Below are 21636 nucleotides of genomic sequence, written 5' to 3'. Positions count from 1 at the left end.
TTTGTGTGTGGTGTGTGCTTGTTAGTATATTGGGGTACTTTTTAAACTTTTTTTTAAATATTTAAATTTATTTGGATTTGTTACGATTTGTTATGCCCTGTTGTGAGCCGCCCCGAGTCCGCGGAGAGGGGCGGCATACAAATCTAAATAATAAATAAGTTAAACAAATAAATAAATAAATAAATAAATAAATAAATAAATAAATAAATATTGATGGATTGATTTTGTCCAATACACAATGAGGGTTTTAGTGGGTATACACATAGTAAAATACATAATGAAAGTTATAGAGGATATAGAGGATATACTCATAGTAAAAAATATCTAAGAAAGAAGAGAAGAAATAGGAATAAAATATATCAATGAAAGAATAGAAGAAATATAAGAAAAGAAGAATGGTATAGGAGATATAGGAGAGCAATAGGACAGGGGACGGAAGGCACTCTAGTACACTTATGCACGCCCCTTACTGAACTCTTAGGAATCTGGAGAGGTCAACCGTGGATAATCTAAGGGTAAAGTGTTGGGGGTTTGGGGATGACACTATGGAGTATAGACAAACACAGAGAGATAGACCAGCATCAGCTCCATGTCAAATTGCATTAACATTTCCTTCCCCCAATTCACCGGTTTGGTCAATGCCCCCCAGCTGATCAATTTCAGATTTGCTTTTTGAAGTTGTATGAGTGCCGAGTCGTTGATTTTAACTCTCTCCCTTGTTCTGCTTAAAGGGTCTCACAAGCGCCAGAGCAGCGGAGGTCCTGGCCCGCGATGGTCCCAACGCTCTCACGCCCCCCAAATCGACCCCTGAAATCATCAAGTTTCTCAAACAAATGATAGGAGGCTTTTCGCTACTCTTGTGGGTTGGAGCCATCCTCTGCTGGATCGCTTTCGGCATTCAATATTGTCAGAAAGTGTCTTCGGCGTTTGACAACGTGAGTTTTACACTGCTTTCTTTCCCACACCCAATAGCAATGGTACTTAGACATATATACCACTTTATAGTTTGTTTATTTATTTATATATTTAATTTTATTTATTCTTTGTCCAATATACAATACGTATGGAAGAGAATAGACATTAAGTAATATATATAACGATAGAAAGTAAAAAGAAGAGAAGGAGATGGGAGGGAGAGAATATATATGATATAAGAGATAAGGAGAGAATATATATGGTATATGAGATAAGGAAAGACAATTGGACAGGGGACAATAGGCACATCAGTGCACTTATATACGCCCCTTACTGGCCTCTTAGCAACCTGGAGAGGTCAATCGTGGAGAGTCTAAGGGAGAAGTGTTGGGGGTTGGGAGTTGACACTATTGAGTCCGGTAATGAGTTCCACGCTTCGACAACTCGATTGTTAAAGTCATATTTTTTACAGTCAAGTTTGGAGCAGTTAATATTAAGTTTGAATCTGTTGTGTGCTCTTGTGTTGTTGCGGTTGAAGCTGAAGTAGTCGTTGACCGGAAGTGTTTTAGAGTTTTCAGTGTTTTAGAGCCTTCCCTAAGGGGTTTATAGAGTTAGCATATTTGCCCAAAACAATCTGGCTCTCCTCATTTTACTGACTTTGGAAGGATGGAAGGCTGAGTCCACCTTAAGCCTGGTGGGATTCGAACTGCTGGCAGTGAGCAGTGAGTTAGCCCTGCATTAGTGCGTTCTGACCACTGCACCCCCATGGCCCTTCCTTCCTTCCTTCCTTCCTTCCTTCCTTCCTTCCTTCCTTCCTTCCTCCCTCCCTCCCTCCCTCCCTCCCTCCCTCCCTCCCTGTAATTTAATGTAGATTTACTATTGGATAAGGGTTTTTAGTTATTAGGAAAAGGAATAAGGAGGTGCAGAGGGCACGATGGCTTAGATTCAAGAGATATTTCATTAAGCATTTGAAGGAATATTAATGGTGAATTTAATTAGGAGATAATTGGTTTGTCTGGGTGACAAAATTAGAAAAGGAGTCAGCAGGAGTTAAGCTATATATACCGAGGGTTAAGAAGTAATGGAACTGGTATCTGATTTATTATTATTATTATTATTAAAAGTGTACTTAAGAAGATAGAGGTTTAAATTGTATTGTATTGTACTGTATATGATATTGTAAACATGTTTTTCATGATGGAGAATTTTTTAAAAAAAGAATTGGCACAATGAGGACCCAGATTGTTCGGGGCAAGATTCTGAACGTATGTGTAAACTGTATGCAGTTTACAAACTGCTTAGAGAGGGCTGCACAGCACTGTAAACCAGTATATAAGTCTAAGTGCTATTGCTTTGTGATTGGGAATGGAAATTTTGGTTGTAAGTCAAGAACCATCTGTATAACATTTTTATTGGGGACTCCACGTTTCATGATGTTGCACCCGGGGAATAAAATGTTTCTTCCTGCAATAGACAAAGCTGGCGCGATAAAGTTGCAATCTTTATTGAATGTAGGAGCAAAGATTGTGCTAAGATAAAAACACAAACACATGAACTTAAGGATAGGTGGCCAATAATTTAGGTTTTTATGGAAATCTTTACTGTCGTTCTTGTAATGTTAACACTGTCTTCTGTCTAGCTTGGTTCCCGGTAATTTCATGGTATTATTATTTTTGGCAGCAGTAGATGAGATATTTGTTTGGCCCTGGGGTGTTTTATCACCTTCTCAGTCTAGCCTACAACTTGATGTCCTGTCCAATGGTCTACTGGTTTCAACCGGCTTAGGTTGTTCAAAATCAGTCACGATTTCCTAAATGCAGCCACTTAGCTTGGCCTTTCTTGGGGTATGAATCAGCCCGAAGCAAAGATTAAATAAAATCAAGGATCAGCGAGTTCCTTTTGGAGAACTCTCAGGTAATCAGGGTAAAGGTGACTATATAATGGAGGGAGGGGTGGATTTTCAGTGTTGCAGAATTTTAAGACCATATTCACCAGCCGTGGGTTATTCCCGGTTCGGCCCAGTTCTGCAAACCCATAGTGGCAGGAGTGGGGCAGAAGGCACACAAATTGGTAGCAATGGGTTTTAGAACCCACTACATACGCAGTTGTATATGTTTTTACATCAAATTGAAACCATTTTAGTCTATGTTCACTGTAAATACTGTACATTTTATGTAAGAAAAAATAAAGAAAAGAAACATTTTAGAGAAGAACTTGAAAGAATTAAAAAAAAGACTTCAAAAAAGCAAAAAAAAAACTAGTTTCCAATTTTGAAAAAAGAGATGAATATGTTGATTATTAATTTTTTAAACCTTGCATTCTATTTCACTTATTTGATTGTTTCTTTGTTTAAACCAATTGTAAAATTTATCCCAAATTCTATAATAATCCGTTATATTACTTGGCTGAAGATCATCAACAAAGTTGTGTGTTTCCATCACACTGCTTTGTGATTTCATTATTATTATTATTATTATTATTATTATTATTATTATTATTATTATTTAAAGACTAATAGCAATAGCACTTAGGCTTCACAGTGCTTTTACAACCCTCTCTAAGTGGTTTACAGAGTCAGCCTCTTGCCCCCAACAATCTGGATCCTCATTTTACCCACCTGGGAAGGATGGAAGGTTGAGTCAACCTTGAGCCTGGTGAGATTTGAACTGGTGAACTAAAGCCAGCAGTCAGCAGAAGCAGCTTGCACTACTGCACTCTAACCACTGCATCACCAAGGTGCAGATAAATAAATGACCATGAGTCCTGATTTCCTTGTAGCTAAACAACACACATAGAAGGCTTGGAAGGGACCTTATTTATATATATATATGATTTTTTTAAATGCTGCCCTTCTTCTTAGACTCAGGGTTCCTTACAACTCAGGGTGCACTTTTTAACAGAGCCAGACTATCCTGACACCAAAACAATCTGGGTCCTCATTTTACCCACCTCTGAAGGATGGAAGGCTAAGTCAACCTTGAGCTGGAGATTTGAACTGCTGACCTGCAGATCTAGCAGTCAGCTTTAGTGGCCTGCAATACTGCACTCTACCCACTGCGCCACCTTGGCTCCTTAGAGGTCTTCTACTCTAACTTCCTGCCCAGAAGATCTGATTCCATCCCAGACAATTGGCTGTCTAATCTTTTCTCAAAGACCATTGGCAATGCAGATTAGAAGATACCACATCGCCATTTTATTGTGACTCATTTGTTCTCGTGGCTTTTGAAGGCTTCTGCTTTTGTCTCTATATCTAACCTGGATGGTTTTTCTTTCCAGCTCTACCTGGGCGTGGTCCTTGCCCTGGTTGTCATTTTGACCGGGATGTTCGCTTATTATCAAGAAGCTAAGAGCACCAACATAATGGCCAGCTTCGGCAAAATGATCCCACAGGTGAATTTCCAACAACGATTAGTGGACTAATGCATTGAAAGAAAGCTACTTAGACATTTTATTATTTTTTTCCTAGAGTGGGTAGAAGAAATGAGATTGGCCTAGGCATCAATGCAATTAAAAGAGTTAGCTCTCTGTTCCCATTATAGACCGGGTCCTAAAATAGACTTTACCCCAAACATCTGGAAAGCAACATACGGTAATGGCTATGGAAATTCTCAATCATCCAAGTCATTGTTGTCCCAAAGATGATTTTTTTCTAAAAGGCAACTGGACTTTGTTTTTTCCTTGAAGACGTTTTGCTCCTCATCCGAGAAGCATCTTCTGAGCCGGTGAAACATTTTCAAGGCAAAAATACTCAAGAAAGTTCCGATGACTTTTGAAAAAGGATCTTTGAGACAATGCAAGAGTATTGCTTGTGTTAACCGTTAAGGAGTGAGCAGAGCGATCCCTGAGTTAGCAGAGATACATATGCACACAGGAAACATGGAGATATAGCAGATATCCAGCTGATAGGCCAGAGATATGAGTAATGGTTCAGTAATACAAGCCAGATACATTAAGTACATAAAATATTATTTACTTTGGCAAATAACATAGTCAAGAACAGTCCTAGTCATGCGCAGTTAAATCAGTCAATACATATACGATACTATAAGCTTACTTGTTCAGCTTACAAATACACTGCTCAAAAAATAAATAAAGGGAACACTTAAAAAACACAATATAACTCCAAGTAAATCAAACTTCTGTGAAATCAAACTGTCCACTTAGGAAGCAACACTGATTGACAATCAATTTCACAGGTTGTCAGCACATTCAACTTTGTACAGGGCAAAGTATTCCATGAGAATATTTCATTCATTCAGATCTAGGATGTGTTCTTTGAGGGTTCCCTTTATTTTTTGAGCAGCGTACACGAAGCATTATTTGAACACACAGTTTCCACTACAGCATAGTCGCATAGTTTAGTTTAGTTTAGTTTAGTTTATTTAGATTTGTATGCCGCCCCTCTCCGAAGACTCGGGGCGGCTAACAACAATAAAAATGTAACAAATCTAATATGAAAAAGTAATCTAAAAAACCCCAATTTAAGAGACCAATCATACCAACAAACATACCATGTATAAATTCTATAAGCCTAGGGGGAAGGGAGAAAAACTTTTCAATTCCCCCATGCCTGACGACAGAGGTGGGTTTTAAGGAGCTTGCGAAAGGCAAGGAGGGTGGGGGCAACTCTGATATCTGGGGGGAGCTGGTTCCATAGGGTCGGGGCCGCCACAGAGAAGGCTCTTCTCCTGGGTCCGGCCAAACAGAAAATAGCAGTGAATAACAGAGAGAAAGAATCACGCTTCTCACTCCCTCTTATGGCTAACTGCAACACGAGCTCTTAAAACAATAGTATTCTAATACATGTAAGCATACATTGTTGGTTTATGTTATATATTGCCAAACCCAATTAGTTATGTACATGATACTAACATTAACCAACATGGAAATTCTAAACACAATTGTTCCCAGTTACGAAAAAATCTGAGAATTATCCTGCTGGGATACACCAAAGGCTATTTGGTCCATTCAGAGGCCAAACAGGAACTGGATACATCCTGCATCTATTTCCCACGGTTATGGCCTGCAAGGTATTTGAAGAGGGGCTAGCCCAGACCTAGAGGTCAATGTGAGATATCAGGGCTCTTAACGTTAGGCAGATCTGTCTTCTGTGAATGGCTCCAACTATATATTATATGACCAATTATAATATAGTTGGTCAATCATCCAACTAAAGCATCTCTATGTTTTCCGTACTTAGCAAGCCCTCGTCTTCAGAGATGCGGAAAAAAGAGAAATTCCAGCAGACCAACTGGTGGTGGGTGACATCGTGGAGATCAAAGGTGGAGACCGAATACCAGCTGATATCCGACTAATCCAGTCTCAGGGTTGTAAGGTGAGTTTACAAGCAGAGTGGGAGAGGAAAATATGAATTTTGAATTGTTTTACAGGATCCTTGATGCTCTCTGAGCTTGTTGTTGTTTAGTTGCCGATGTTATATTACCCAACTAGCAGAGATGAAGTTCCCCGATTGGGTAATGAAATTTCTGCAAGAAAATGACCAGATTCAGGGAACACAAAGAACCCCCCTTCCTCCTCCTCCTCCTCCTCCTCCTCCTCCTCCTCCTCCTCTTCCTCCTCCTCTTCTTCTTCTTCTTCTCCTTCATCATTACCTTCTTCTTCCTCCTCCTCCTTCTATTCTTCTCCTCCTCCTCCTCCTTCTCTCCTCCTCCTCCTTTTTCTTTTCCTTCATCATCATGTTCTTCTTCCTTCTCCTCCTCCACCTATTCTTCTTCTTCTCCTTCTCCTCCTCCTCCTCCTTCTTCTTCTCTTCTCCTTCTTCTCCTTCATCATTACCTTCTTCCTCCTCCTCCTCCTTCTATTCTTCTTCTCCTCCTCCTCCTCTTCCTCTTCCTCCTCCTTTTTCTTTTCCTTCATCATAATGTTCTTCTTCCTTCTCCTTCTCCACCTATTCTTCTTCTTCTTCTTCTTCTTCTTCTCCTCCTCCTCCTCCTCCTCCTCCTTCTTCTCCTTCATCATTACCTTCTTCTTTTTCTTCCTCCTCCTTCTATTCTCCTCCTCCTCCTCCTCCTCTTCTTCTTCTTCTCCTTCATCATTACCTTCTTCTTCCTCCTCCTCCTTCTATTCTTCTCCTCCTCCTCCTCCTTCTCTCCTCCTCCTCCTTTTCCTCTTCCTCCTCCTTTTTCTTTTCCTTCATCATCATGTTCTTCTTCCTTCTCCTCCTCCACCTATTCTTCTTCTTCTCCTTCTCCTCCTCCTCCTTCTTCTTCTCTTCTCCTTCTTCTCCTTCATCATTACCTTCCTCCTCCTCCTCCTCCTTCTATTCTTCTTCTCCTCCTCCTCCCCTTCCTCTTCCTCCTCCTTTTTCTTTTCCTTCATCATCATGTTCTTCTTCCTTCTCCTTCTCCACCTATTCTTCTTCTTCTTCTTCTTCTTCTTCTTCTTCTTCTTCTTCTTCTTCTTCTTCTTTTTCTTCTCCTCCTCCTCCTCCTTCTTCTCCTTCATCATTACCTTCTTCTTTTTCTTCCTCCTCCTTCTATTCTTCTCCTCCTCCTCCTCTTCTTCCTCCTCCTCCTCCTCTGCAATATCCAACATCGGGGAGGCTCCCACAATTTCATGTTATTTTTTGGGTCACAGGTGGACAACTCTTCCCTCACTGGGGAGTCGGAACCTCAGTCTCGTTCCTGTGAATTCACGCATGAAAATCCACTGGAAACTAAAAACATCGGTTTCTATTCCACGACCTGCTTGGAAGGTATGTATGTCAGACGAGTTGACAGGATGAGGCTTGTTGCCTGGGCTCAAGGCGGTTTGCTCCTTAACTTCATGTCTCTGTTCTATAACTCAGAGAACATTCTTGGTGACTCCATTTTTTTAAAGTTTATCTTTGACCTGCAAGGCAGAAAAAAAAATCCCACAAGCCCCTTCTCTGGGGAAACAGAACGGCCAATAAAATTCAAAAGAATGGTAAGAAGGCAATAAAATTGCAATCAAACAAAGTAAATAACAATTTTCTGCCACCCAGGATCTGCTGCCCGAGACAAGTTGCTTCACATCTGCCTCCTGTTAGAGCTAGTTCAATTCCCTCCCATGACAATCTCCGACGTTACCCGAACTGACCTTTCCATTTTGTGCCTGTGTAAAATTGCAACCAGGAGGAAGTCTCTGCTACCTACAGTTTGGGGCCAAACCCAGCGAGGTTTAAGGCAGGATGTCCCACCCTTAACTGTTATTATTTGCAAACTATCAAAGGCAAAACATGGACATTTAATCCAGTGTACATGGTCATCACCTTTTGAAGTTGGAAATAAATATACAGGAGGAGGGGAATTAAAGCTGATCTTTGACTGCCGATCTTTATTTATTGATTGACTGATTTTGTCCAATACACAATGAGGGTTTTAGTGGGTATACACATAGTAAAATACATAATGAAGGTAATAAAGGATATACTCATAGTAAATATATATCTAAGAAAGAATAGATATAGGAATAAAGCATAGGGATCTTTCTGATCCAAAGTCCAAGAAGTGGTCTCTACTTGTATATGTGCATGAATTTATGGAGCAGAGGTCTTCAAAGTTGGCAACTTTAGGATCTGTGGACTTCAACTCCTAGAATTCTCCAGCCTGGAGAATTCTGGGAGTTGAAGTCCACAAGTGGTGAAAAAAGTAAGGTTCTACATTTAGGCAAGAGAAACAAAATGCACAGGTGCAGTATATGTAGTACATTACTCAACAGTATTGCCAGAGGGACCTTGGAGTCCTAGTGGACAACCATTTAAATATGAGTCAGCCGTGTGCAGCAGATGCCCCAAAAACCAACATAGTTCTAGGTTGCATTAACAGAGGGACAGAATCAAGATCACGTGAACTGTTAATACCAGTTTATAAGGCCTTAGTAAGGCCTGCATTTAGTTTTGGTCACCACGATGCAAAACCAGTATTGAGACTCTAGAAAAAGTGCAGAGAAGAGCGACAAAGATGGTTAGGGGACTGGAGGCTAAAACATAGGAAGAACGGTTGCAGGAACTGGGCATGGCTAGTTTAATGAAAAGAAGGACCAGGGGAGACTTGATAGCAGCGTTCCAATATCTCAGGGGTTGCCACAAAGAAGAAGGAGTCAACCTATTCTCCAAAGCACCTGAGGGTAGAACAAGAAGCAATGGGTGGAGACTAAACAAGCAACTTAGAGATAAGGAGAAATTTCCTGACAGTTAGAATAATTAATCAGTGGAACACCTTTCCTCCAGAAGTTGTGAATGCTCCAACAGTGGAAGATTTTAAGAAAATGTTGGATAACCATCTGTCAGAAGTAGTGTAGGGTTTCTTGCCTAAGCAGGCGGTTGGACTATAAGATCTCCAAAGTTGCCAAGTTTGGGAATCCTTGGTATGGAGGAAGCACCATGAAAAGGCAGGGTCATGAGAAGGAATGTTGAATGGAAGGAATGTTCAGTTTATCAATATACTGTATAGTCTTCTTTGGGGTCCTTGGTGATACCTGAGCTGGGTTGTTTTCTTGAAGATGTTTCATCACCCAACTAGATAACAACATCAGGGCTCAAGGGGAGTGGGGTTTTCTCTGTTTATATACCCTGGCTTGCTTTATCAGCATTGGTGGAAGTGTTTACCAAGAACCATCAAAAACACTCCCACCAACACTGACAGAACAAGCCACTTGTATATCAACAGAAATCAAGCCTTGCTCCCTTGTAGCATTGATGATGTTACCCAGATGGGAAATGAAACGTCTTTAAGAAAAGAACCAAGCTTAGAGAGTGCCAAGGAGGTACAACTGTTCTCTTCTGTTTATATCCATTTTCTTGATAATCAACCCTTTCTATTTTTTAAAAAAATAATTTTTCATTGAAATATATATATAAACAGTTAAGACAAACAATTATACATACACACATGAAAAAAAAAAGAATATTCAATTAAATTGTTCACATCCATTAAACACAACATCTACTTAGTCATTTATACGGCTATTACAGACAGTGATATTGAAAGAAAAAAATAATTCTGGTTATTTGATTTATATATATATGTTTGTTTTGCTTTCAACCACCTTAAATCAATCAGTATTACAATATCTCGATTGGTAGAAATTGAATGGTTCATCATTTATCTTTAGAATGTTATTAGCTAAGTAACATTATCCTTTTTATTTTATATTTAATTCATAATTATGTGTTAATTTTGTTCTCTTGTTTCTAACCACTCATAAAACATATCCCAAGTTTTATACTACTCTGTTTATTTTATAATCAATCCTTTCTCTTAGGTACCGCTACGGGCCTCGTAATCAACACCGGTGACAACACCATCATTGGCCGAATTGCCTCTCTAGCATCCGGAGTGGGGAATGAGAAGACGCCCATTGCTCTCGAGATCGAACACTTCGTCCACATTGTGGCTGGCGTTGCTATCTCCATTGGAGTGCTATTCTTCATCATTGCAGTCTCCATGCATTACCATGTGCTGGATTCTGTCATCTTCCTCATTGGTATCATTGTGGCCAACGTGCCTGAAGGATTGTTAGCTACAGTTACGGTGAGTATGCGTTGGATATAGGGGGAAGGATACTGCAAAATCTCCATTCCATTCCCACTCCAGGGGGAAGGATCCTGCAAAGTTCCAATTCCATTCCCACTCCAGGGCGAAGGATACTGCCAAATCCCCATTCCCTTCGCACTCCAGGGGGAAGGATACTGCAAAATCCCCATTCCCTCCCCACTCTAGGGGGAAGGATACTGCACAATCCCCATTCCCTCCCCACTCCAGGGGGAAGGATACTGCCAAATCCTCATTCCCTCCCCACTCCTGGGGGAAGGATACTGCACAATCCCCATTCTCTCCCCATTCTAGGGGGAAGGATACTGCCAAATCCCCATTCCCTCCCCACTCCTGGGGGAAGGATACTGCCAAATCCCCATTCCCTCCCCACTCCAGGGGGAAGAATACTGCACAATCCCCATTCCTTCCCCACTCCAGGGGGGAGGATACTGCCAAATCCCCATTCCCTCCCCACTCCAGGGGGAAGGATACTGCCAAATCCCCATTCCCTCCCCACTCTAGGCGGAAGGATACTGCACAATCCCCATTCCCTCCCCACTCCAGGGGGAAGGATACTGCAAAATCCCCATTCCCTCCCCACCCTAGGGCGAAGATGATCAAATGGCCAACCCATTTTATTGCTGCCCTGACTTACGACCACGATGGGCAAGTTCCACTAGGACTGCCTGTAGTTGGAAAGAGGACTGTATGAAGAAAGAGAGACTTTCATATGCAAATAGGAAAAAGCCGCACAGAACTCTAGCCAACTAAGCCAACTCTATCGAGGTTAATTGCCAAGACTTAGCACACCACCCATGAGAATTCTGGCTATTATTTCTCACCCCGCCCCCGGCTCAGTGACAAAAATAACGCCAAAGAAAATATCAGTCTAGCGCTAACCTCCATTTCTAGCACTTTAAATGATGCATCATAGAATTTTATTTTTTTTAAAATCCCATGATATCTGAATCTGGATTTTAGCACTCTTCTGAAAGTTTGAAAAGGTCAAATAGGTCATGTTACATTTGTCCTGCCAAAAAAGATGGGTTGAATTATTGCATTCTGTGAACCTGCCCTTCTCTGACCCCTGAAACAGTTTCAGGTGTTTCTCTGGAGGCATTTCTTGATTATCTAAGAGAGACATCTTCTAGCAACCTTATTCAAGGCACCTTTGCAATAGGACGGGAATATCTGCTCAAGCAAATAGGAGATTCGGTTTTCATTCCAGAGCTGCATAATTCTATATAGTCAATCCAAGTTGCATAGGTTTGTGCAAATGGGCTGCTGTGGAAACTGAAATGATAAATAAAATCAATAAATGAGGATCATGAGCCATGGTGGCACAGTGGTTAGAGTGCAGTACTGCAGGCTACTTCTGCTGACTGCCGGCTGCCTACAATTTGGCAGTTCGAATTTCAATCTTCCATCCTTTCTCAAATGGGGACGCTGATTGTTGGGGAGCAACATATTAACTTTGTAAACCACTTAGAGAGGGTTATGAAGCACAGTAAAGTGGTATTAAAAGTCTAAGTTCTAGTGCTATTATGGATGGAACGGTGGGAAAACCCTGATCCTTGCTTACAAACAATTGGTTAAATCACTTGATTGATCTGTAGGAGCCAACCAGGCAGTGCCTGAAGGCGAGGTCAAAACCACCATCAGTTTATCTTGGAGAGACCTATGTCCTACTCCACTTGAAATCCGTTGACTGTTATCTGGTGCCAATTCATCTTGACCATTAGTAGATTAGACACTTGTTATAAGTAGCATGAAATAGAGTACTTTTGAACTCTGCTCTAGTTCCTGACTTCTTGTACCTGACATATTCCATCCTCTTCATTGATAGGTAAGCTTGTCGTTGACCGCCAAGAGAATGGCCAAAAAGAATTGCTTGGTGAAGAATTTGGAAGCTGTAGAGACACTGGGATCTACTTCCGTCATCTGCTCCGACAAGACAGGGACGCTGACCCAGAATCGGATGACGGTAGCTCACCTGTGGTTCGACAACGAAGTCTGCTCAGCGGATACCAGCGAAGATCAGTCAAGTAAATAATCAGCCTTAGGGTTAAAAGGGAAAGGCAGTTCACAAGGGTGTGATGGAATGTGGTCTGGATTCCCAGGAGGGAGGGGCTGAATTCCAGAGGAGCAAGAGGGAGCTCAATTTAGATCGTTTGTGTGGGAGAAAGTAGGTGAAGACGGTTCCTCCCTAATAATTCTCAGAATATATGTTTTATGATGCAAATCCTCTACTTTAGTTTAGCAAGATTTCCGTCTATGGATGAGGAGCAATATAAGAAACTATTAGAAGACTCTTATCCTGTCTTTCTTGGGTTTTGGAACTTGACACCTTGTTATTGATCAGAGAATAATTGTTGCTCCTTTCGTTTTCAGGTCAATCTTTTGACCAAACTTCAGGCACATGGGCTGCATTATCCAAAATCGTCTCCCTTTGTAACCGGGCTGAATTTAGACCAGGACAAGAAAATTTACCCATCATGAAGGTATGAAAGACTCCATAAAAGGTGTTTTGGATTTCTGAATTAAATTTGGAAGCAGAAAATTCATTTTGTCCCCAAGAGGCAACTGGACTTTCTGATTTTTCTTTGGAGATGTTTTGCTTCAAGGGATCCGGTCAGAGTTGAAGAAGCTTCTTGGATGAGAAGCAAAAAGTCTTCAAAGAAAAATGAGAAATTCCAGTTGTCTCTTGAAAAAGTACTTTTTGACCCGGATGGTTGAGAACCTCCATAGACAAAGTTCATTTTGCAGCGTCTGAGATATGAGTAGGCAACCTTGGAGTTCTACCATTCTTTGCCAATAGATAGGGATGATGGGATTTGTAGTTCTTCAAGCATTTTGAAAGACGACTTTTCCATTTCTGAGTGGTTGCTTTTTAAAAAAGAACATAAAAGAATCTGTTGGTATTATGACAAATATAGTTTGGTTCAATCCAATATATCACATTTTCTTACTTTCCGATCCCAAATTCAGACACATTGCAAATGGGCTAAAAGCATTTTGCCCCCCTCAAAATCAATAAAATATCAAACGAGGAAAGAATTACATACACAAAACATAATTATAGACCGGTGGCCATATGCGCAAATACAATCTATATATAAAATGGCTATAAAAGAATATGGAATAAGTATGACACTAAGTACCCTAGACAAGCTTTGGACTGGCCCTGAAAATAAAATTATTTCTAGACTTTATAGTTACTTATTGCAGTTCGAAAGGAATAGAGATATAGTTAAAGCACCTATGATTACATGGGCACAAAATATTGGGCATAACATTCATTTGGCAGATTGGGAACAGGCATGGAACAGAAATTTAAAATTATCTAAATCGGTATCATATATAGAAAACTATTATAAGATTATTATTATTATTATTTATTATTATTTATTGGATTTGTATGCCGCCCCTCTCCGCAGACTTGGGGCGGCTAACAACAATGATAAAAAACAACATGTAACAATCCAATTTAATAAAAAAACTAAAAACCCTTATTATAAAAACCAAACATACACACAAACATACCATACATAACTTGTAATGGCCTAGGGGAAGGAATATCCTAACTCCCCCATGCCTGGCGACAAAAGTGGGTCTTGAGTAATTTGCAAAAGACAAGGAGGGTGGGGGCCGTTCTAATCTCTGGGGGGAGTTGATTCCAGAGGGCCGGGGCCGCCATAGAGAAGGCTCTTCCCCTGGGGCCCGCCAAACGACATTGTTTGGTCGATGAGACCCGGAGAAGGCCAACTCTGTTCGACCTTATCGGCCGCTGGGATTTGTGCACTAGAAGGTGGTTCCGGATGTATTCTGGCCCAATGCCATGTAGGGCTTTAAAGATGTGTTATAGATGGCGAAAATATATCCCAGTTGGCGAAAATATATCCCAAATTTAATCCAAATTGTTGGTAATGCAAAAAAATTAATGGCACCTTCTTTCATATGTGGTGGTCATGTTCTGAGAGAAAATACCAAATGAGTTGCAGCTCTGCCCTTATGTTGAGGGGGAAAAATTAAATTGTGGGCTGGTATTTAACCATATTAAGAGAGTATTTGCAAGCATTTAGAAGCTCCATGACGTTCAGTGTAGAAAGCTGCCTTTTTTCAGAATTCATTTAAGCAAGTCCCTTATTGTTTATCATGAAAAAATATAGTATTTTTCTTCTATAACGGAGGCTAAAATCAGATGTACAAGATATGATAAAGGGAGAAGCTGATGTAAGAACAATTTTGGGCATTATTTGGGATAAATTTGGGACGTGAGATTTTTTACTGAGGTCAATTTTCGAACTCTCCAGAGAATAGTCGTGGGAGACGCTTCAGAAACAGCTCTTCTGAAGTTCTCAGAAGTGGTTTTGGGCGACGTCATGGACATAAGGAAGAGAAACCGAAAAGTGACTGAAATCCCCTTCAATTCCACTAACAAGTTTCAGGTAACGTTTGATTCCTTTGAGATATATACATATTTTCATATACATATACACATATTTTTGCTGAATTTGAACATTAAGGGAGACTAGGATAGATCTATTTTGGCCTTGTTCTGGCTTCATCAGCTAGCCATACCCTCACTGGGATTTGAACTTGCAGCCTTTGCCTTGTAAGGTGGAGAATTAACCTCTAGGCTACAGGATCTCTTCCTTTCAGCTTTGTACCAGGGAAGTATTATATGTGTTTTTTTCTGTCGAATCACCCTGGTATACCCAAATATGGGAGGAGCACAATGCTTCCTTTTGCCTCCCGGCCCAACCCAGGGCCATTTCCAAGGCAGTTAATTAATTTATTCATAGCCGACAAAATATATTCTGTATGTGACACATGTTTTTGCTGAATTTTGAAAATTAAGGAAGACTAGGATAGATCTATTTCAGCCTTGTTCTGGCCTCATCAGCTAGCCATATCCTCACTGGGATTTGAACTTGCAGCCTTTGCCTTGTAAGGCAGAGAATTAACCTCTAGGCTACAGGATCTCATACTTTCAAGCTTTCTGGTTCAACAGAAATATATATATCCTAGTCTCCCCTAATTTTTAAATTCAGCAAAAACATGTGACAAATACAAGATATAGTTTGTTGGCTATGAATAAATTAACTGCCTTGGAAATGGCCCCGGGTTGGGCCGAGAGGGAAAAAGGAAGCCGTGAGGCTTCTTCAATATACCAGGGTGATTCGACACAAAAACATGTAACCCTTCCCTGGTACAGAGCTGAAGGGATTGGATACTGTAGCCTACAGGTTAATTCTCTGCCTTTCAAGGCAAAGGCTTCTAGTTCAAATCCCAGTGAGTGTATGGCTAGCTGATGAGGCCAGAACAAGGCCGAGATAGATCTATCCTGGTCTCTCTTAATTTTCAAATTTAGCAAAAATGTGTGTGTGTGTTATCAACAGTGCATTTTAGTCATTGCTTCTCCCTTGACTTCAGCTCTCCATCCATGAAACTGAAGATCCTGATGACAAGCGTTTCCTGCTGGTGATGAAAGGTGCTCCTGAAAGGATTTTAGAGAGATGCACAACCATGCTGATTAACGGAAAAGAAGAGCCTCTGGATGATGAGAAAGCAGAAGCATTCCAAATAGCATATATGGCCCTAGGTGGGATGGGAGAAAGAGTACTTGGTAAGTAGAAGGAGCATGTTTAGTTCAACTGTAACTCTGGAAGGAGGCAACATAATCATCCTACAGCAAGGGCATCAAACACAAAGCCCGGGGGCCTGGCAGTGAATGGCTGCCAAATTATTTACTACCACGTTGTGGGTGTGGCTTATTTTGTGGGTGTGGCTTGCCAGCCATGTGACTAGGTGGGAGTGGTTTGACAGTCATGTGACCGGGGGTGGCTTAACATGAGCTAGGACTTGTGCAGCGGCAGCCAAAAAAGCCAATACAATTCTAAACTACATTAATAGAGGGATATAATCTAGGTCTACGGAGGTACTAATACCACTCTACAAAGCCTTAGTCTTTGTAGAGTACTACATTCTCGAGTCTTGTAGAATACTACATCCTCGAGTCTTCGGAGAGGGGCAGCATACAAATCTAATAAATTATTATTATTATTACATCCAGTTTTGAACATCACACTAAAAGAAAGATGTGGAGACTCTAGAAAGAGTGCAGAGAAGAGCAACCAAGTTGATTAGGGGACTGGAGGCTAAAACATACGATGAACAGTTGCAGGAATTGGGCATGGTTAGTCTAGAGAAGAGAAGAACCAGGGCAGACATGATAACAGTCTTCCAATACTTGAGGGACTGCTACAGAGAGAAAGAGATCAGGCTATTTTCCAAGGCACCAGAAGACCAGAGAAGGAATAATGGATGGAAACTGACCAAGGAGCAATTCAACCTGGAAATAAGGAGAACATTTCTGACAGTGAGAGTGATCAACCAGTGGAACGGCTTGTCTGCAGAGGTTGTGAGAGCTCCAACAATTGAGACTTTCAGGAGGAAATTGTAAATTGTGAAGGGACTCCTACTTGAGCAGTGGGTTGGACTAGATGACCTACAAGGTCCCTTCCAACTCTGTTAAAAATATTATTTTTATTAATAGTCTCCAAAGAAGTGTTTAGCAAGCTTCGGCCACCAACATCCAACCTCCCATGATAGGTGAAAACAACATATCCCCTAACTGTTCTGAACTGTTTGACTATGCTAAACTTTTCAGACATCTCTATGCTCAGAACTTGGAAGATCTCACCATTCACCCGAGACCTCTGTAAATAAACAAATGTACAGTTGCTCTTTCTGTTGCCAGCCCTCCTCTAGAGAAACAGTCATAACTTTTATCTGGCAATACTGCTGGGTGGCATTTATTTATAAGACTGTGCTAAACAAAGGAGAGGAAAGCAAATACGTCAGCGTAATTACTAATTGGCCACCCACTTACTTCTTTTTAAGACACGAGCTTTGAGTTGCTTAAGTTGCTTCTGTACATTGATTCCACTGGGCTGTTTTTACTGTATATTGCTCACATAAGTGCTCTGCTGGTTATTTGCTTTGACACACTTAACAATATAATGTGTTAAACAAGAGATTAAATTCCCCTTAGATATTATTAAGTGCAGTTAAAGAAAGCTGGTGAGGATCCCAAATACCTTAGCAGGATATTTGATACGAAAAACGTGATGGACATTGGAATATCATTTTACCCCACTATTAACACAGTTTGCTTTGTGGTTTCTTGCTTGAATCTAGGCTTCTGCCATTTGCATCTACCAGAAGAGGAATTTCCAGAGAACTATACATTCAACACTGATTCCATGAACTTTCCTACCAATGGCCTTTGTTTCGTGGGACTTATGTCGATGATTGATCCTCCTCGATCTACTGTCCCAGATGCTGTAATGAAATGCCGAAGTGCTGGGATCAAGGTAGGTTTTTCCCGTAAATAACAAAGGAAAACAATTTCCAAATCTTGAGAGCAATACTGCTTGAGAACAAAGTAAGCTTCAAAACAAGCACAATTTCAAAACTCAACAATCCCATCCATCCATCCTCTTAAATATTATGGCAATGCAAAAGGACAATTCGTTGTAGCTCTTTCATACACAATTTTTTCAAAGCTTCAAAACAAGCTCAATTTCAAAACTCAACAATCCAATCCATCCACCCATCCATCCATTTTCTTAAATAACATGACAATACAAAAGGACAATTTATTGTACATCTTTCATAATCAATTTTTACCGAAAAGCTCCAAAACAAGCACAATTTCAAAACTCAACAATCCCATCCATCCATCTTCTTAAATATTATGACAATACAAACGGACAATTCATTGTAGATCTTTCATACCCAATTCCCCAAAGGTGCTGTTTCAAAAAGCAACTGGACATTCTTTATTTTTGTTTGAAGACATTTTGCTTCTCATCCAAGAAGCTCCATCAGTTCTTGGAGAAGCAAAACATTTTCAAGCAAAAAGTCCAGTTGCCTTTTGAATAGCATCTTTGGGACAACTATGACCTGGATGATCAAGAATCTCTATAGACATTCATGCTCAATGGTTTTTCCTATTACCCATTGAAATTTTATCTCTAAAAAGGAATGTGATACCCAAATTCATGACCGGTAGCAGATGGTCTATTTTAGTGGACCTGGAAAATAATTAGGAGAGACCCATCATCACCATTAATCTATTTTGCAGGTAATAATGGTGACAGGCGACCACCCTATTACAGCGAAAGCCATTGCTAAGAGCGTTGGGATCATTTCAGCTACAAGTGAGACAGTGGAAGACATCGCTAAGCGCCTCAATATTCCAGTTGAACAGGTGAACAAACGGTAAGTATGGCACAGAAAACGATGGTAGAAGTTAACCTCTCCTTCCAAAGTTTTTGTTAGATCCTAAGGAGTAAGCTGTGCTTACAAAGGATATACAAAGGAAACCATGGAGGTAGCAGATATCCAACTAATAACCCAGAGATATGAGTAGTACTACATATAACAAGACCAGATAGCTTGAGTAAATATTATTTACATTCATCAATTATCATAGTCAGTAACAATCCTAGTCATTCACAAATACATCAATCAATCTTCTCAATACATGTCCATATACAAACTAAAATGAGAACACCTAGTTTAAAGCCCTACATGGCATTGGGCCAGAATACATCCGGAACCGCCTTCTACCGCACAAATCCCAGCGGCCGATAAGGTCCCACAGAATTGGCCTTCTCCGGGACCTGTCGACCAAACAATGTCATTTGGCGGGCCCCAGGGGAAGAGCCTTCTCTGTGGCGGCCCCAGCCCTCTGGAATCAACTCCCCCAAGAGATTAGAACGGCCCCCACCCTCCTTGTCTTTCGCAAATTACTCAAGACCCACCTTTGTCGCCAGGCATGGGGGAGTTAGGATATTCCTTCCCCTAGGCCATTACAAGTTATGTATGGTATGTTTGTGTGTATGTTTGGTTTTTATAATAAGGGTTTTTAGTTGTTTTATTAAATTGGATTGTTACATGTTGTTTTTTATCATTGTTGTTAGCCGCCCCGAGTCTGCGGAGAGGGGCGGCATACAAATCCAATAAATAATAATAATAAAATAATAATAATAGTTCTTACTACACACAGTAGTTCTTACAACAATTCTCCCCTAAGAGAAATGCTGCTGACCCTTTCTTATGGCTTACTGTATCACCAGCTCTTAAAGCAACAAGGTACTAACGTCTGTAAGCATACATTGCTGGTTTTGCTTTACAAATTGTAACACCCAACTAGTTAAGTACATAGCATTAACAGTCTTGGAAGGCTATGTGGATATCACTTTGGGAGAGAGGAGGTGGTGGTTAGACAATAGTCAGATAAGAAGCAACTGACCCCACAGAAGGAATAGGGACATGGGAAACATCTCCCCTAGTTTCTTGGATGTAAACATGAGGTGGGGGAGATGTACAGTAGTAACCTTGGAACTCAACTGCTTTGAAACTCATCAATTTTGGTACTCAACGTATGAGCCATGGTGGCACAGTGGTTAGAGTCCAGTACTGCAGGCTCCTTCTGCTGGCTGCCGGTTGCCTGAAATTTGGCAATTTAAACTCTCACCAGGCTCAAGGTTGACTCAGCCTTTCATCCTTCGAGGTGGGTTAAATAAAGACCCAAATTGTTGGGGGCAAGAAGCTGACTCCGTAAAAACTGCTTAGAGAGGGCTGTAATGCACTATAAAAAGGTATATAAGTCTAAGTGCCATTACTATTGCTATTTTGACATGAAAATGCTGTCCCGGTACTTGTTTGTTTGGTACTCAAAACTTGTTGCTGTCCATTGTTTTGTGACACACTACATTATTCCTTATGGAAAAAATCTTATGGTTTGGTATTCATCGTTTTTGGTACTCATTGTGCTTCCCAGAACCAAACAGCAATTTATTGAAGTACTACTATACTGTACTTTTTAAACTTGCAAGATTGTTGTCAGTTTTGCGAGGTGGTCCAGCACACCCAGAAGTACTATCTCAAACTTTATTGCAAGGTTACATCAGCAGAATCTCACTCACAAATAACACTTGGCCATGGTTTTGCAAACTGTGATTGACTGGTATTACTTTCATACTATGCCAAGACAGAACTAAACAATCCACATTGTTGTTTAGCAACTAATGTTGACCAGTAATATCTTTTTACCTTTATGCCTGGTTTTGCAGAGAGGCCAAAGCAGCTGTGATTAATGGCATGGAGCTGAAGGATATGACTTCAGAACAACTGGACGACATCCTAATCCACCATTCAGAGATAGTTTTTGCCCGTACTTCACCCCAGCAAAAGCTGATCATTGTGGAGGGCTGTCAAAGACAGGTAAGGTGGAAAGAACAACCTCTGTTTGTAGAAGGAGGTTACACCACTGTGAACTTTTCACAGTGGATGACTTCTAATCCAAGGGGAACAATTATAGTGGACAAATAAGATCAAGCTTGCTTTGCTGATGCTGGTTTGTTCAGTGATGTTCACTTAGTTTTGCTTTTTGATTTCTTGTTTTGAAGATCCACTCTCATTTTGCTACTAACAACATCCAAAGTAGCTTTTTGCTCTGGCCAAATAATCGATTGTACACATTCTATTTGCATCTAGTAGCTCCACCCTTTAGGCTCTACTGCTCTCCAGATCTATTCTGATTCATTGATATTCAGATCTGATATTACAGAGTTGCAGTAAACTTTGGGTTAATAAACTGGCCAATAAAATACTATGCAAACCTGGGATAAAAACAGTTTTTTTCCGAACGCCATCACTCTACTAAACAAATAATTCCCTCAACACTGTCAGACTTTCTACTAAATCTGCACTTCTATTCTATTAGTTTTTCTCATCATTCCTTTCACCCATTTCCTCCCATGTTGACTGTATGACTGTAACTTGTTGCTTATATCCTAAGATTTTTATTAATATTGCTTCTTCATTGCTTATTTGACCCCTATGACAATCATTAAGTGTCGTACCACATGATTCTTGACAAATGTATATTTTATTCTATGTATGCTGAGAGCATATGCACCAAGACAAATTCCTTGTGTGTCCACTCACACTTGGCCAATAAAATTCTATTCTATTCTATTCTAAAGGGTATAGCTGGCTAAAACAAAATGAATATCAAAATTTGTTATAAAATAGATGTAGACTCTAGACTCTTTCTAGACTCTTGTTCCTTTACTTTTCCTATGTAAATAACTAAATATACATATAAGCAAAAAAAATGAAGTAG

The 21636-nt window shown here is 40.4% G+C and overlaps 1 protein-coding gene across 2 annotated transcripts in view; it reads left to right on the top strand.

Moving 5' to 3' along the window:
• Window positions 1–21636, top strand: part of ATP12A (ATPase H+/K+ transporting non-gastric alpha2 subunit) — a 44357-nt gene that overhangs the window by 9671 nt on the left and 13050 nt on the right. For both annotated transcript variants that reach the window (XM_070765639.1, XM_070765640.1), the window contains 12 exons: window positions 732–935; window positions 4192–4305; window positions 6116–6250; window positions 7513–7630; window positions 10162–10430; window positions 12280–12478; window positions 12825–12934; window positions 14747–14881; window positions 15870–16062; window positions 17637–17812; window positions 18586–18722; window positions 20582–20732. In XM_070765639.1, the coding sequence (XP_070621740.1) occupies window positions 732–935; window positions 4192–4305; window positions 6116–6250; window positions 7513–7630; window positions 10162–10430; window positions 12280–12478; window positions 12825–12934; window positions 14747–14881; window positions 15870–16062; window positions 17637–17812; window positions 18586–18722; window positions 20582–20732 (1941 nt within the window). The remainder of the gene's footprint in view (window positions 1–731; window positions 936–4191; window positions 4306–6115; window positions 6251–7512; window positions 7631–10161; window positions 10431–12279; window positions 12479–12824; window positions 12935–14746; window positions 14882–15869; window positions 16063–17636; window positions 17813–18585; window positions 18723–20581; window positions 20733–21636) is intronic.

This window comes from Erythrolamprus reginae, chromosome 12 (assembly GCF_031021105.1).
Source record: "Erythrolamprus reginae isolate rEryReg1 chromosome 12, rEryReg1.hap1, whole genome shotgun sequence".
NCBI lineage: Eukaryota > Metazoa > Chordata > Lepidosauria > Squamata > Dipsadidae > Erythrolamprus > Erythrolamprus reginae.
Note: the sequence above shows the minus strand (reverse complement) of the source record. Positions and strands in the feature narration are given on the sequence as shown.